Source organism: Dunckerocampus dactyliophorus, chromosome 18, assembly GCF_027744805.1.
Source record: "Dunckerocampus dactyliophorus isolate RoL2022-P2 chromosome 18, RoL_Ddac_1.1, whole genome shotgun sequence".
Taxonomy (NCBI): Eukaryota; Metazoa; Chordata; class Actinopteri; order Syngnathiformes; family Syngnathidae; genus Dunckerocampus; species Dunckerocampus dactyliophorus.
Window position 1 is genome coordinate 5,805,122 of NC_072836.1, and position 15,518 is coordinate 5,820,639.

The 15,518-nt window shown below is 40.2% G+C and overlaps 2 protein-coding genes across 6 annotated transcripts; one reads left to right on the forward strand and one right to left on the reverse strand.

The window, feature by feature from the left end:
• The first annotated feature begins 921 nt into the window (after positions 1 to 921).
• mylk5 (myosin, light chain kinase 5) lies at positions 922 to 12,714 on the forward strand. Of its 5 annotated transcripts, none has more exons than XM_054760346.1 (17): positions 922 to 1,061; positions 2,957 to 3,100; positions 3,244 to 3,396; positions 3,983 to 4,138; positions 4,378 to 4,413; positions 5,645 to 5,772; positions 6,536 to 6,689; positions 6,764 to 7,060; positions 7,880 to 7,991; positions 8,345 to 8,548; positions 9,482 to 9,699; positions 9,775 to 9,898; positions 10,916 to 11,068; positions 11,145 to 11,274; positions 11,343 to 11,430; positions 11,502 to 11,642; positions 12,370 to 12,714. In XM_054760346.1, exons 1-17 carry the CDS (start codon positions 944 to 946, stop codon positions 12,579 to 12,581), a joined length of 2,568 nt encoding a protein of 855 aa, XP_054616321.1. In that variant the 5' UTR covers positions 922 to 943; the 3' UTR covers positions 12,582 to 12,714. The 5 variants fall into 5 exon arrangements, with proteins under 5 accessions (XP_054616321.1, XP_054616319.1, XP_054616323.1 ...); XM_054760344.1 differs by lacking the exon at positions 922 to 1,061 and adding an exon at positions 1,116 to 1,669 and having other exon boundaries at positions 12,370 to 12,713; XM_054760347.1 differs by lacking the exon at positions 922 to 1,061 and adding an exon at positions 1,118 to 1,657 and having other exon boundaries at positions 12,370 to 12,711.
• A 225-nt stretch (positions 12,715 to 12,939) lies between these two features.
• LOC129171568 (coenzyme Q-binding protein COQ10 homolog, mitochondrial-like) lies at positions 12,940 to 15,256 on the reverse strand. The gene is made up of 5 exons (XM_054760351.1): positions 15,029 to 15,256; positions 13,964 to 14,119; positions 13,698 to 13,893; positions 13,506 to 13,607; positions 12,940 to 13,283 (listed from the first exon to the last, which is right to left on the reverse strand). Exons 1-5 carry the CDS (start codon positions 15,130 to 15,132, stop codon positions 13,131 to 13,133), a joined length of 711 nt encoding a protein of 236 aa, XP_054616326.1. The 5' UTR covers positions 15,133 to 15,256; the 3' UTR covers positions 12,940 to 13,130.
• Positions 15,257 to 15,518: the final 262 nt, after the last annotated feature.

A 15,518-nucleotide genomic window follows, 5' to 3' on the forward strand; every position in this document is an offset into this window, starting at 1 on the left:
AATATGGCCTATTATTAGTACAAAAAATATGCATATTGAAGCAAATTGTATGTATTTTTTTAAACCTAAATTAAGCATAAAAATGGTCAAATGAAGTGAAATACAAATATAAGGCATTCAGAAGACGTATTCAAAGACATAGTATTCTACACTGGTCGCTAGGTGTCAGTATTAGTGCTCTAATGTTCGGTGAGACACACAAGCACCAGACTTGATGGCCGGAACAACAGGCTTTTATTGCAGGTTTGAATTATCTTACAACAGGCACAATAATCTCTAACACGAGCTACTGTTGCGCCACGCCACGCCATGCTAAAACTCAACTCCAACAAGCCCCAACGTCACTTATTGTCCCCCCCCCCCCAGCTCCCCTAACACCGGGACAAATGTACAGAAACACACACAAGCACGAGTCTTATTTATGTTTGAAATTGGTTATTATATATTATATTATACACTGGGTAATATGAGCGTAAAGGTGACTGTAGGTGTGTTATTTCATATTTAGAGGGCTGTTATAATATTAAAAATCGTATTTAGAAGGTTGTAAACAGGTTTTCTATGCTGTAACTATGAAAATATTCCATTTATGAATAAGAAATCCGACTTTGCGGAAATGTACTTATTACGGTCGGGTCCAGAACCAATTAACAGTAACAAAATTATATATATATTGTAAACAAATGTGTTTTAATGTTTTATTCTGATTATAGTCATGATCATCAAATAATTAAAGGCAAAAATGGCTTTAGAAAAGTAAAGTAAAAAGAATCAGTTTCGGCGATACTGTCCTTGTGTTGGATCGATACCAAAATGTGGTGTATCGCCCCCGCCTCCACTTTGCAGTCCAATGTGAGCTCACCCATGTGGAATCTGAGACAATTCTGCCGTGGTCGGCCACTTCCTGTGACAGTTTTGACACGCGCAGCCTGCAGGAGAGCAGATGTTCACCACGGGGGGAACGAGAGGACGCATCTTGTGCAGCAGGTGGATGCAGCCAAAGCAGATGTTCCCGCTATGCGATTTACGAGCCTGTTGCACACGGCTTTTACTGTCCACAGGTGGGAAATGACCCCTTGCTACAAGCCCGCTTTTCCCCACTCCACCGTCCAGTGTTTGATAGGTGGGCCTCTGCAAACAAGGAGCAAATAGATAGATGGTGCAGCAGCACAATGAGACCTTTAGCTGGCCGGCTTCAGATAAGTCTCCACCTCTTCTTTATATGCTGGAGGGCTATGACAGCAAGCAGATAAGGACATGCCTGCAAAGGTAGCAGCAGGCAGGTTTGTGGTACTGGGAAGGGAGGTGGAGCCAGGCTGGATCATAAAGGGTGTGTGTGTGTGTGTGTGTGTGTGTGTGTGTGTGTGTGTGTGTGTGTGGTTGGGGGGTGCAGCCAGGCGCACAAGTGTGAAGAGCATTGGTGATTTTTCACAGCAAGAAGAGAGACAGGAAGTGTTCTCGTCAGCTGTGCATGTGTGAGTGTGTGTGGGGGGGGGAAATGAGCGTCTAACAAAAGTCGAGCCGGCACAACAAAAGGCAGACATGAGCGTGGAGGCAGGAGGCCAGCAGCAATACGTGTCCACCTTCAGGATACACCTCAAGTCGCCTCATGCTCGGAACGGGCCTAGAAGCGCTAATGCAAGGACTTTGGACTCAGGTGAGACTGCTGGTGAGCTTTAGAGGTCCTTGTTTGGGGGTGCGGGAGGGCTTAAAGGGCTCCGTTTGACACTTGGCCATGGCCGTGGCCATGCTGCATGTATCTCACCTGTTTTAATATCTAATACCGAGCATCTGACATGAATTTGCAGTTTTTGGATTCATTTCTTTGCTTGTCCTTCATTGGCTTTATGGTGCTGTCCTACCGTGTAAACTCTGCCTAGCAACAAGTGGAAAAAGAATCAAAGCCTTACAGTTGCATCTGCAAAGACAGGCGAAATGATATAATCATTTTATATAATGATATAATTGCAAATGATGAGTATTATGATGGTTTAAGTATTATTAGTTGCTGGAATACAAAAACATTTATATTCATACTGTGGTACTGTAGTACTGGATGAGATGCAATGCACAAATTCTGTCTTTGCAAACAATAATGCTCGTTTTTGATTGACGCTGTCATATAAATGTTAGAAACTGCTCTCAGCATGATGCAGAGCAAGCCTACTTTCACTTGCTGGTTTAGTTTCACGTGCATGTGTGAGCGTGTGTGTGTGTCAACAAGTTGAGTCAAATTTTTTGCGGTCTTGCTCAACATCTTTCACAAGAAAAGTCTTGAAAGTGAGTGCATTGGCTAAAAGGTCAACAATAACACGCTTCAGTTTGTGTGGCCATAACAAGTACATGACATCATTTGTTGGGTACGCCTAGGCCAAATAATGACACCTCATTGAGGAGTGTTGCTCTGCCCGTTTTGTTTTGCTATAAATGCAATTTAACTTCATTCATAAATTCAATTAAATGTAATGTAATTAAGTTGTATTAAATTGTAATTATTTTATTGAATTAAATTTAAGTTTGGCAAGTTTGTTCCCGTGGTAAATTAAATTAAATTAAATTAAATTAAATTAAATTAAATTAAATTAAATTAAATTAAATTAAATTAAATTAATGTACTTGTAATTATTTTATTACATTTAACTAAAGTTATGCAAGTTTGTGTCCCCGTTAATTTAATTTAATTAAATTAAATTTAATTTAATTTAATTTAATTTAATTTAGGCATGTGTGTTCCCCTGGTAAATTAAATTAAATTAAATTAAATTAAATTAAATTAAATTAAATTAAATTACATTTATGTTATGTACTTGTATTTAATTGTAATTATTTGATGGAATTTAACTTAAGTTAGGCAAGTTTGTGTCCCCATTGAATTTTATTTTATTTTATTTTATTTTATTTTATTTTATTTTATTTTATTTTATTTTATTTTATTTTATTTTATTTTGTTTTCCAGGTCTCCTTCCCTCCTCCAAGCCCGCAGACCCGCCCGTTTTTGTGCAGCCTGTGCAGGACTGCTGCGTGGACGAAGGTGATGACATCACGCTGCGCGGCGTCATCTCTGGGAGTCGACCCGTCAAAGTGACGTGGTTACACAATGGTAAGGATTGTTATAAAATCCTTTGCCGTACAAACCGTTTGGAGACAGCACGTGTCTCCAAACGTCTGACTGATACTCAAGGCTAGCAAACATTGACTTGACCTTTAATGTGGCCTCATTTGCTCGACGCTCACCACTGGCAGGTGAGGCGGCACGTTTCGGGATTCCGACCCTGAATGGAGGCGAGGTGAGCTTTGCCGTGCAGGAGTGCTTGCCCGAGGACGCCGGCGCTTACACCTGCTTGGCGGAAAACGCGGCGGGAAAAACTTCCTGCTGTGCTGCTGTCTTTGTCAGAGGTTAGGGGGCGTCTCCGAATGAACAGCTATGTCAGTTAGAGCACCATTTATGGTGCCCCCTGTGGGTTGTGCTTTGGCAGGCATACATGTAATACAGATATCCTCAGTGTTTTATATCTATTGGACAAATGCTCAATGACTTACGGTATGGGCAATTAGTTGCTAAGTCCTGCCCCTTTCGCTTGTTGGAGGCCATGTTTTTCAGTCAATATCACTCAAATTTTACACACATTTGCTTGTCAGTCTACTAAAAATGTGTACCAAATTTCACAGTGATTCAACTAAACACCCTAAAGTTACAGCATGTGTTTTGTAGACCTATGTGAGAACTTTCAAGTCACGTAGTCAGCCGACTTATGGGGTTTAATAACGGCGCCACCATGTGGGGGATTTGTAAGAAAAGTAACAGCACAGGCAACACAGTCGGGATGCATGTTTGGACCAAGTTTCACCCTTTTGTCCGTAGCGGTTCAGGAGCAGAAGCCATGAGATGTCTTCCATTTTTCCACATGTATTTAAAGTTTTATCTTATCTCTTTGATCATGTTATCTCATTTTCCTCCCTCCGACCTGATGGACCTGTGCAGACTTTGAAACTATTCACGGCGTGCAGACAACCAAGAGCATGATGGGAAACGGGAAGCCACTGCACACTCCTGGAGAAAAGCTGGAGAATCCCAGAGGGTCCACTTGCACCTCACCTACCATCACCCATCTGCAGAGTCCCGTCTCTTCTCCACGAGGTCGTAAGCTTTTTGCTTGTTATTGAGACTTCTAGTGGCCTCTTGTCCGGACATCCATGTTATATTTGGGAGTGAAAAAGGGAAATGCATCATACCACCGCCACAACATCCGCCAGGAAGCTGTTGTGTTGATATTTTTTTCCTGATACGAGCCATATAAGGAAGCAGTCATTACAATAGCGCAACCTCCTCCCTCCCGCTCTTTATTTATGGACAAACCTGCACTCTTTTCTTTGCAGAGGTTGTCCCTAAGAAGAGAGCCAACTCCGCAACAGGTAAGAAACACCATTTGCATTCTTTTCCTGCTATTTTTAACTGCCCCACTTCTTATGTCATACTGTATAGCTGCTTGGTTGTGCACAGTAATAAAAGCAGGCTCAAGAAATAAGGGTGAAACTGCAGAAAGTATGGAATTGTTCTCACTCCTTCGCTGCTCTAACAGCTTCCACTCTTCTGGGAACACTTTGTAGACACAAGGGCCTTAAATCCCACCCGTCACCCCTCCCGTTTTTTTCTGGGACACTCACGTACTTTGCCTTTCTTTCCCGTCACCCTCCAGTTTATAAATTCCTGTATTTTTGCTTTTTTCCCTCTTTTTTAATGTTTTATTTTATTGAAAATAATCTAATCTCTAATATTTAATAGTAATAGTAATAGTAATAGTAATAGTAATAGTAATAGTAATAACTATTATAATTATAATAGTAATAATTATTATATAAATGTAATATAAAATAATTCAATATTATAATATCATTCTATATTAATATATTTAAGTAATTTCAAAAAAGTCAAATGCTTCATGGGAAGGGGTGGAGGGGGGGGGGGTGAAGGATTTTCCCTTATATCACAGCCATTTTCAAATTTTCAAATGCAAAAATGGCAGGTATATACAGTATTATAGACATATACGGCCACCTGCCTATAGCAGTCACTGAAAAATCTCCCTCAGAAAATTTATGTGTTATAGACCCTGTGTATAGCATGTTAATATGTGCGAATTCAAAATGGCCACCAACCTGTCTATAACGGCCACCTGCCTATAGTGGCCACTTTTGCCATTTCCCTTTAGTGGCCGCTATAGACAGGTTTGACTATATATACACACAAGCTACATAGTTCAATTTAAACTGTGATGGTAAGCTAAGGTACCAAAAACGTGGTACTTGCAAGTGGATTGCTTGTTAAAAATTCGTATTTTTACTCATATTTGACATTTTTACCTTCTCATATGACTTTTTACAGTGTGTAAAAAGAGTATTCCACTTGAACTGGTTGTGCATGCGTGCTCTTTTCTGTTTGTGTATCAACTTGACACAATTGCCACGAGGCGATGACCTCCCCTAACACCCTCCCTCCCTCATTGTTTTGTTTTTATTTGACACGCCAGCTTCCTGGCACGGTTTTCCTGGCTCGCTTGTTCGAGACAGCTTCTCACAAAACGTGTCCTGCATTTTTTTTTCTTTTTACTGGTTTGTATGTTTGTTTGTTTTCCCGGCCCGGCAGGTCCAGTGTTGCGCTTCGAGAAGCCTCCGCAGCACGTGGAGGTGAAGGCGGGACATCCTGCACGCGTCACATGCCGGTTCACCTGCAGCCCCCCCGTGGTGTCCTGTTGGATCCAAAACAAAGAGCAGGTGACGCCATTTGAAGACCATCGGAATGCAACTTGGAACAAGACAAAGACAAAAATAACCCACCCACAACGCCACAATATAAAATTACAAGAAGAAAAAATATTTAATTATATATATATTTCCTTTTTATTATAATAAATTCATTTATAAGTACATTAATTATTAATATATTTTTTATTTTATTATAATTAATATAATATAATATTATGATTTTAACATTCAAAATATTTATATGTGCTGTTATTATTAAATGTTCTATTATTATAGAAAGTATTTTTCTTGAAAATAGATTCTCATTGTGGATTTAATATAATTTATTGTAATAAATGTGGTTACCAATGATGTGTTGGTAATGTGTGGTATTAATCAATTACAAAAAATATCTAATAAAATATCTAAAACAAATTTTAGAAATATTACCTGCAAAAAAAATAAGTAAATAAAAATAATCATGACAATAATAATGATACAAAATACATTATTATGTTTAAATACAGAAATACAATCAACATGTTTTTTAAATCATATTAATCTTCACCCAACATAACTATGAATAAAATATAAAAATATATGCATGTATGTACTGTATAAAATATTTTTATTTAAAAAAGCAAACACAGAAAGTAGTAATAAAACATGCATTAACGCATGAATAGACTCGTTTCCTGGTAGTTTAGTAGTTAGTATTGTTATATTATGTACCCCAATTTATGGGATCAACACTCTTCCTCAGCATATTTTTAATTTGGTCTCATTCCTGCAGATAGCAGCCGGTCCTGAGGTGTGGACGGAGAATTCGGACGACAGCAGCACATTGGTTCTGGCTGAGGCTGGAGTCCAGCACACAGGCCGCTACACTGTGGTAGTGAAGGACCGCAAGAGCTCGGCCCAACACACACTCACACTCTCTGTCATAGGTGAGTGTACACACACACACACACGCACGCGCACGCACAGTGCACAACACCAAGTGTACTGTTGCTTTCACCAGACAGGCCGCAGCCCCCCGCCTCCTGCCCGCTGGTGTCCCTCCTGTCCTCCAGAAGCCTGGTGCTTTCCTGGTCGGGCCCCTCCTACGACGGGGGCAGCGCCGTCTTGGGCTACGTGGTGGAGGTCAAGAAAGGACGGGACTGGACCGAGCTGACGGCTCAGTGTAAGAACACGTCTTACAGGGTGTGTGCAGGCCTGCAGCCCGGGGAGGAGTGCTGCTTCAGGGTGAGGGCCTACAACACGGTGGGGGTCAGTGAACCAGGACCGCCATCACCTGTGGTCACCATGGACGACAAGGGTGAGACGTTTATCCTCGTATGTGGACTGTACGTGTCTCTAGAAACACATAAGGCGCATTGACAGTCGTGTGAAAGACAACTATGTGAACCACTACACTTCATATGGTCCTCAAACTTTGTACTTCAACCAAAAAAACAAGAACTGATGCTCCAAAAGTTGAACAAGAATCCATAACCTGAACACAACAAACAATTAAACACAGTTAAATTACATGTGAGAAAATCAGACAAAATGAAATGAAATCAAATAATAATAATAATAAATTAAATACAATTTTATAAATTAATAATAATAATACAATTATAATAATAAAATTCAATTGGCAAAAAAATCACACAAAATTAAATTAAATTGGATCAAATTAAACTAAATTAAATGTTCAATTTAAAAAAAGTTACTTAATAACTAATAGAACAAAATAGAACAAATAGATAGAATAGATAGAACAGAACATACATTAAATATATACAAACATACAGTATATTACAACTTTAAAATGTTGCGAAATATTCTAAATGACATGACAGACAATGAACTACTTTAAAAAGTTACTTCGATAAAGTTACTTAATCAGTTACAACAGTTCTTTTTGCACTTACGGTACATGACATTGAACTAAATTTAATGAATAGCAGCTTTAATACAGTAATATCATGTACGGAAGTGATCCCAGTACCATTTCCATTATTTCTTATGGGAAAAAATTCATTATGAAAAATAAAAATGATAAAAATATGCACAAACAGAAGTTCAATGGAGGATTTTGCTTTCCCGGGTGTCCAGTACGTATGAGGACTTGTGTTTATTGTCTGTGCAGGTTCTGATTCCGCACCACAAGAGGAGGAGGAGGCCCCCCAGGCCTTGGAGGTCATCATAGACCGCGCACACAAAGTCACAGACCACTACGATGTGCAGGAGAAGCTGGGAATGTGAGTATGGCGCATGTCTGCGGAAGGATTGGGACATTCCCAGGAAGCTGGGATTAAGATAAGCGTGTGCAGGCATGGCTCTCCTCCTTCGATATGTACCATGACAATGCACTGTGTGGTCAAAAGTATTGAGACACACCTCCTAATCAATCAATGTATCCAACTGGGGTTTGATTAAACCCTTTGATTCTTAAATCTTCATGTTAGCGAGACATTTTGTATGATTATATGCTTCCTGGTGGGAACCAATGCCCAAAGTAGGCTCCGTAAACGCATGCTTGGGTGACTTTGGTTTGGAAGAAGCCTATCAAACGCTAGAGAGGAGGTCTTGCGGCCCTATGTGTGCTCCTCAGGGGGAAGTTTGGCCTGGTGTTCAAGCTGAGGCACCAAGAGAGCGGCCGCGTGTGCGCGGGGAAGTTCTACAAAGGGCGTCGCACCAAGGAGAGGGAGGCCGCCCGCAAAGAGATCGAGCTGATGAACAAGCTCCACCATCCCAAGCTTGTCCGCTGCCTGGCCGCCTACGACCACAAGCCGGAAATGGTCATGGTCATGGAGTTGTGAGTGTTTTACTTTTTTTACTCACTGGCCAATTCATTAGGTATGTTTCTGTACCATAAAGATGCACACGATACCAGTAAGCTACTTTTAGAAGCTACAAAAACATTACAATTAATGTGTGACCCTCACAATTATTGATTGTTTGCCATTCATTCCAAACAAAGGACATTTTTAAAAATATTTACAATATTTTTTAGAATTTATTAGAATGGGAATGGGTCACTGTCCAATTTTTTTATTATTTATTTTTTGTTTTTCTCTAGTTTTACCTCAACATTCTGCTAGTCTTCGGATTTGATTACATTTGTTTTATTCAGTTTGAAATTTAATTTAAAAAAATGATTAAATTCATATATTTAATGCATTTCCATTGAAAAGCATGTGCTGGTATCTTCACAATTTGCACATTTCATATTTTGTTTGTCTTCATTTCATTATTTTTGTATTTAATTTGTTTTGCTTTTTTCAAATTTTACCCAAAAGTTATGTTAGTTTTCTGATTAAAAACTAAACTTTTAAATTTTTTTGATTAAAAAATACATATATATTCAATTTTAAATATAATAATATTTAATAAATATAATTTTAAAAATAATGAAATTAATGTATTTAATACCTATTATCACTGTCATCTTCACATTTAAACAAGCATCTTCATATTTTACTATTTTTCTCATCCAAAAACATTTTTTATTTTAAAAACAGACTCAATTTAAATTAATTAATTGCAAATGAATGAATAAATTATTGTAATTAAATATAATGGTAATAATATATATATTTGAAGGTAAAACGGTCTTGTAATTGTTTTCTATGTGTGGACATTTGAATTTACAAGCATTTCAAGAGTGCCAATGCCAAAAAAACATCACTTTACCCCTAAAAACTATGACATATTAAAAAGAGGCGTGTCATGCTGTGTCCGCGTGCAGCATCGCAGGCGGAGAACTCTTCGAGCGCATCGTGGACGACAGCTTCGAGCACACGGAGCCCGCCAGCGTGCGCTACATGCAGCAGATCCTGCAGGGCGTCTCCTTCATGCACCGGCAGAGCATCGTCCACCTGGACCTCAAACCTGAGAACATTGTGTGCGTGGACACCACCGGCACCGCCATCAAGATCATCGACTTTGGACTTGCCACTCAACTCGGTACACGGAATGTCCTCACAGTGTCAGTCCGCTCCACCACTCATACACGCTTGAACATCACGTTTTGACTGACAGATAACAGGAGCCCTCTGAAGGTGATGCAGGGGACTCCAGAGTTTGTCGCCCCCGAGGTGATCAACTACGAGCCTGTGTGCTTGGCCACTGACATGTGGAGCATCGGGGTCATCTGCTACATCCTGTGAGTCCTCTTTGTTCAAGGAAATGTCAACGTTTAACCGTAAACGTGTTTATTCTCCCACGGAGACAAAGGTCAACGCCTGTGTGATACCATGTGCAACCTTCATTCTTTTGCCATGTTCAACATATAAAAACACACTTCTTACATCATTTTATTCAAATCAGCACACAAGATGTTCTTTGTACAAATTCTTCAATGTCTTATTTTGCACATAATTCTACGAAAAAGGCAAAAATAAATATTATATACTGTATATAAATATATATTTATTAAAGACAAAACGTTATTATTGCTACCAAAATGTCATCTTTTTCTCTTTATGTTCTCTTTATTTTTGTTGTTTTAGTTAATTTGATTCCACAAGGTGGGGCGGACCAATGAAAAAGGAGCCGCAGGCTACAAATGGCCCCCGGGCCGCACGTTGGACACACTTGCTCTATTTCTTTGCATAACGTGTTTTTTATTTGTACAAAATCCTGGTAACAATAATACTCATAAAATGATAATAGCACGATCTAACTTTCTATTCATTTGCATATTTTTTTCCTTTTTTTTACAAAACCAAAATTCTAGTATTGAAGATATATATATTTTTAATTTGTTTATTCTTTTTTCAAAATGATGTTTTATGGTAAAAATCTTTTGTGGAAACCCTACCATGATGATTACATTTATTTTATTTGTTAATTTTACCCATTTTTAAATATATATATGTATAAAAGGAAGAGCAATGATTTTTGAGTATTTTTTGAAATAAAAATAGAAAACAACCAACTGGGTAACCATATCCACTACCCACTAAACTGCAAAGAGCTGAAGTTTGCATGAATTTAACATCCCTTTCAGCATAAAACAATATCACTTACTGGCGTTCTGAAAGATATACTTCAACTTCGCATTGACAAAAATGATGTAAAAACGTCTGAAAAGTCATCAAGCCGCCTTGACTCTTTATTGCCACCTAGCGGTAAACATTATTTCCTGTACCGACAGTATTTTGGTGTGTGTGTTTTTTAGACTAAGTGGTGAGTCGCCCTTCCAGGGAAGCAGCGATGCCGACACCCTGGCCTTGGTCACCGCAGCTCAGTGGGAGTTTGACGAGGAGAGCTTTGAGGAGATCACTGACGAGGCCAAACATTTCATCAGCTCGTTGCTGGAGAAAGATCCCAGGTGATCTCTCCTCTAGGTGCACCTGCACTAATCCTCCAGATGCAATTAGACGTCTAAGGATGGGTGCGTTTCCTAGGCGACGGATGGCATGCGAAGAAGCCCTGGCTCACCCCTGGATGGCGGCCTTTGACTCAGAAGACCCCGCCTGCACCAGGAGTCTTCCCAAGGAGAAGATGAAAAGGTTCCTCGCCAGGCAGAAATGGAAGGTGAGGAACTTTTAAAAAACATATCTGAGATGTTTTTTAGGTGGGTTTCATCAGCTATGTCCTTATAGAAAGCAGGCAAGGCCATGCTGGCGTTGAAGAGAATGACCTTGCTGAGCAAAGGGGACGGCTCTGCTTCACCCACCAGCCCAGCAGAAGGTCAGGCATGTTGCTATTTTTTGTTTGTGTTGTTCTTTCCCGGTCTTTCACGTCCTTCCGTCCTGGGTCAGACTCCCCGCTGACACCGGAGACAGAAGATGCCCTTATATCTCTGGAGCGCAAGATGCAGGGCCCACCCGACTTTACCAAGACCCTGCAGGACCAGACGGTCTCTGTAGGATCCAGTGCCCACCTCTCCTGTCACCTCACGGGTAGGCCCGGACTCTATCCTAATTAACCTTTGAACTGATCACGTACAGTAGATGTTCAATAAAGACTCTAAATCTCCATCCATGTTTACAAAAATAAACAAGTCAGGTTCTATAAGGAGCAAATTGTCTTCTACATCCATAAAAAGACGTACAGTGGTGCCTTGGTTAACGTCATTAATCCGTTCCCGAAGGTCCGACTGAAAACAAACAGACTCTAACCAAGGCAAGTTTTCCCATAGAAAATAATGTAAATCCAATTAACCCGTTCCTGACCCCAGAAAATTGGTACATAAAACACGTAATTATACTTTTACATGCAGAAAGCCACGCAAACAAAATTACAAACGACAGAGGAATGGACAACTGAACATTTAACATCACTTTTACCTAGTTTTGCAAAGAGAGGGAGGAGAGGAGATTATGCTTGCAGGGCAGTGCCTTTTTTTTTAACAGTTTCTGCACTCATGCCACAAAAAATATATGCAGAGTTTTATTAAAGGCTTTTTAACGTGCACAATTTTACATTCAAATAACAATGCCACAAACATGACATGAAAAGGACAAATTAAAATTTCACCTGTCGTGGACACCCTTGGACAAAAAAGATTTGAAATTGTCTTCTACGCATGCAAAAAAAAAAAAGTATGTTAGGTTCGTTGACTACTAAATTGTCTTGTCTCGACCTGGCTTATGATGTTTTTACTATCCCTTTCTGCAATGTATTTAGGATATCCTGACCCAGATGTGGTATGGCTGTGCGGGGGGGAGCCTGTGGAAGAGTCGCCCGCCGTCCGGATCGAGTACGAGGAAGACGGACGCTGCACGTTGATCCTGGCCAAAGTCGGGCCGCACGACGCCAACTTTTACACCTGCAAAGCCACCAACCAGCACGGAGAGACCTTCTGCTCGGCATCGCTTGTCGTCCGAAATCCACGTTAAAATTTTGCTTGTACAGTTTTGATGCAGATAAAAATATACTGTGTAAACATCATGGTGTGCTTTGAATTGTGGAAGTCTGTTCTAACAAGAAATTAGGATGATTTTGTAGATTTTAGTAGAAAAAATACATTTTGTGCTTTGTTTTTACATTCCAACCCTGTGCTGTGTGTGTGTTGATGACCAAATGCAGTGACATGATGTTTGCTGCAAGGAAATAGTCCAGATGTTTTGTTTTTTCGGACAGTTTTCTACTAAAAACAATTCTTTAATACGGCATTGGTTATAGCGCTATATTTGCAGCTGTCATATAATTACAAATTGTTGCTTTTACCGTACGGAATGTTAAAAAAAATATGGTATAAATGACAGTACAAGTGTTGGGAAAATAAGATTTTAATACAAAAAAAAAACTAAGTAAAACGTATGTGAGTATGACACCAGGACATTTGTGAACATACAAGTGAAATAAATTAGCTAGTGACTAATAATAAATACAAAATTAGTCAAAGTCAAACTGAGTGCAAAGAGAGCAGAACAGCAGCGGGCGTGTCACCTTGATCCCCTCCTCAAGGGCGCCTCCTGCTGGCCAGCGTAGAGCTCCGTCGCCCGCGACTCGAAAGCGCAGACCATCTGCTTGACCACCTCGTCGAAGAAGACACTGGCCAGGCGAGAGTGGAGCAGCGACTTGAACTCAAAGGACACCTGCGGAAAGGAAAAGTCGCGTTATCTAATATCGTCTTTCTTTACCCCTAATCCCATTTAAGACGCTCCCCTTCGTTAAAATGCGACACTTCCTGGATGCTAATCCTCGCTGAGGACCAACTCTTGTCACAGAAGCTATTTTCAGCCAGCTAAGCACCGCTAACTTTAAGAACACGTCCTTTCAAGCACACTGACTGACACTGACTGACTGAATGAACTTACATAAAAGTCCACTTTGCAGGACTTGGGTACGTCTTTGGGTCCAGGTGCGAACCTCCACACTGTCTCAAGATGGCTGAAGAGGGATCCGTCGGTACACAAAGCCTGTTGGACAAACACAAATTACTAATAAAGTTAAAAACAACCTACAGTTTTAGTGGGACAGTTTTATGTGTTTTGGGAGCAGGGACGTACTCTGACTTGGTGGTTGGGAACAACGGTGACCTCAGAAGTGTAGCGCTCCACCACGGGTGGGAAACCGATTTCCAGCTCGGCATGCATATCGCCATCCGTCCGCCCCTTGACGACGCGGGACTTCTTGCACCAGGGAACAAAGTGCTGGTACTGCTCCACGCAGGCCACCACGCTGTACATCTGCTCGGGCGTGAACCTGCAATACCAAAACACTCTTGAGCTTCTAGTCTACTCTGCTCATCGGCTCCACCGCTCAAAGGACTCACCCTATGGTCCGGCTCTCGGCGTACTCGGTTCTGCGACTACTGATGGGAGCGGCCAAGTTGATGAAGCTGCGGTGGGGGGTCTTGATGTAGGAGGTGGCACACTGGGACAAACTGGGCTTTCTCAACGTCCCCAGAGCCCCACCAGGACCAACATGTCTGCAGAGGTGGAGAAACATGGCATGATGAATGACTCTAATGGACAACCTTACATTTGTAGAGTATATTCGTCATATACAGTACGTAGCATACTGTAGTTAATATAATATGGTAGAGTATGGTACAGTAGAGTATGTTATGGTATCACATAATATGGTGTAGGAGAGTATGGAATGACACAGTATAGTATGGTATGGGACAGTATGGTGTGGTATAATATGGTATAGTGTGGCATGATATGCAAAGAGTATTTTAGAGAACAACAATATGGTATAGTCGAGTACGGTATGTATCACAGTGTATAATAGAAGGGCATAATATAGTAGAGTATGTTATGATCCAGATATGGTATAATGTGGTACAATAGAGGATGGTGTGCTATGGTAACGTATAGTAGAGTTAGGGTATATGGTTTAGTAAAGCATGTTATGGAATAATATGGTATACAGCAAGTATAGTATAAACCGGCATGGTACAATAATATATCAATAGTATGGTCTGGTATAGCCTAGTATGGTCTGGTATGTAAAGTATAACTCGGTCTGATATGCTGTAGTATCGTCAAGAATGTTATACTATGTTAAATCAGTATTGCATGGATGTGTAACGGTATAGTTGAGTATGGTATACTATGGTATTGTTTGGCTTTAGGTATAAATTGAAGTTATTCAAGTATTTCACGTTAAAAGCCAGTCTATATAGCTAACTTCACACAAAAATCATTCATTTTGAACCTGTGAAAAAAAGCAAGCTATTTGTTTCAACCTTGCCTACTCAAGACTTTTATTCCACGATGAGGAAACCATTAATTGTCTATTAGACATTAGAATAGAAAATTACTTGGGGAAAAAAGAAACAATAAAATGATGGATGCATATGCATTCGTCATGGCCATCGCCCGAGACTCACCTGGCATTTCCGCGTTTTAGGTTCCCACGGACAAATTTGTTCGAGTGGACTTGAAAACCATCCAAAATAGTCCTGGCGAGCTGCGGAGTCGATTTACTGGACATAACTACTTAGATTTACTTTAACAAAACAAACGTACGCTTTTTACAGTAGTTTGTCCAAAAGCGGAGGCGAGACTTGTTTCAACTGCCAGCCGGCCGGGTTTCACTCCCAGCCAAGACGGTGACATCACGGCGCTCTGGACCAATCACAGCACGAGTTGGGCAAATAGAGATTTTTGCACGAGAATGAATGAATGACTATCATGTGTGTCACACTATGGCGTAATATCAAGTCATTACATTATAACTAATCACGTTCATTGAAGACTAATGGGAAAAAGCAGAAAAAAACAACGATACAGTGCATGTGTTTTAATTGCTGTTTTTGTATGCGTGTACAATTTCTTCCCCCATAAAGGTGTCCAAAGGGTGGTAAATTTGAGGGCGAC

Bases quoted from the DNA above. Each gene is read 5' to 3' on its own strand.
- mylk5 (XM_054760344.1), top strand. From the start codon at position 1,543: ATGAGCGTGGAGGCAGGAGGCCAGCAGCAATACGTGTCCACCTTCAGG. The intron at 11,275-11,342 runs GTGAGGAACTTT...ATGTCCTTATAG, and splicing joins TCGCCAGGCAGAAATGGAAG to AAAGCAGGCAAGGCCATGCT. The intron at 11,431-11,501 runs GTCAGGCATGTT...GTCCTGGGTCAG, and splicing joins ACCCACCAGCCCAGCAGAAG to ACTCCCCGCTGACACCGGAG.
- LOC129171568 (XM_054760351.1), bottom strand. From the start codon at position 15,132: ATGTCCAGTAAATCGACTCCGCAGCTCGCCAGGACTATTTTGGATGGT. The intron at 13,894-13,963 runs GTGAGTCCTTTG...TTGGTATTGCAG, and splicing joins GCCGAGAGCCGGACCATAGG to GTTCACGCCCGAGCAGATGT. The intron at 13,284-13,505 runs GTAAGTTCATTC...TCCTTTCCGCAG, and splicing joins CCTGCAAAGTGGACTTTTAT to GTGTCCTTTGAGTTCAAGTC.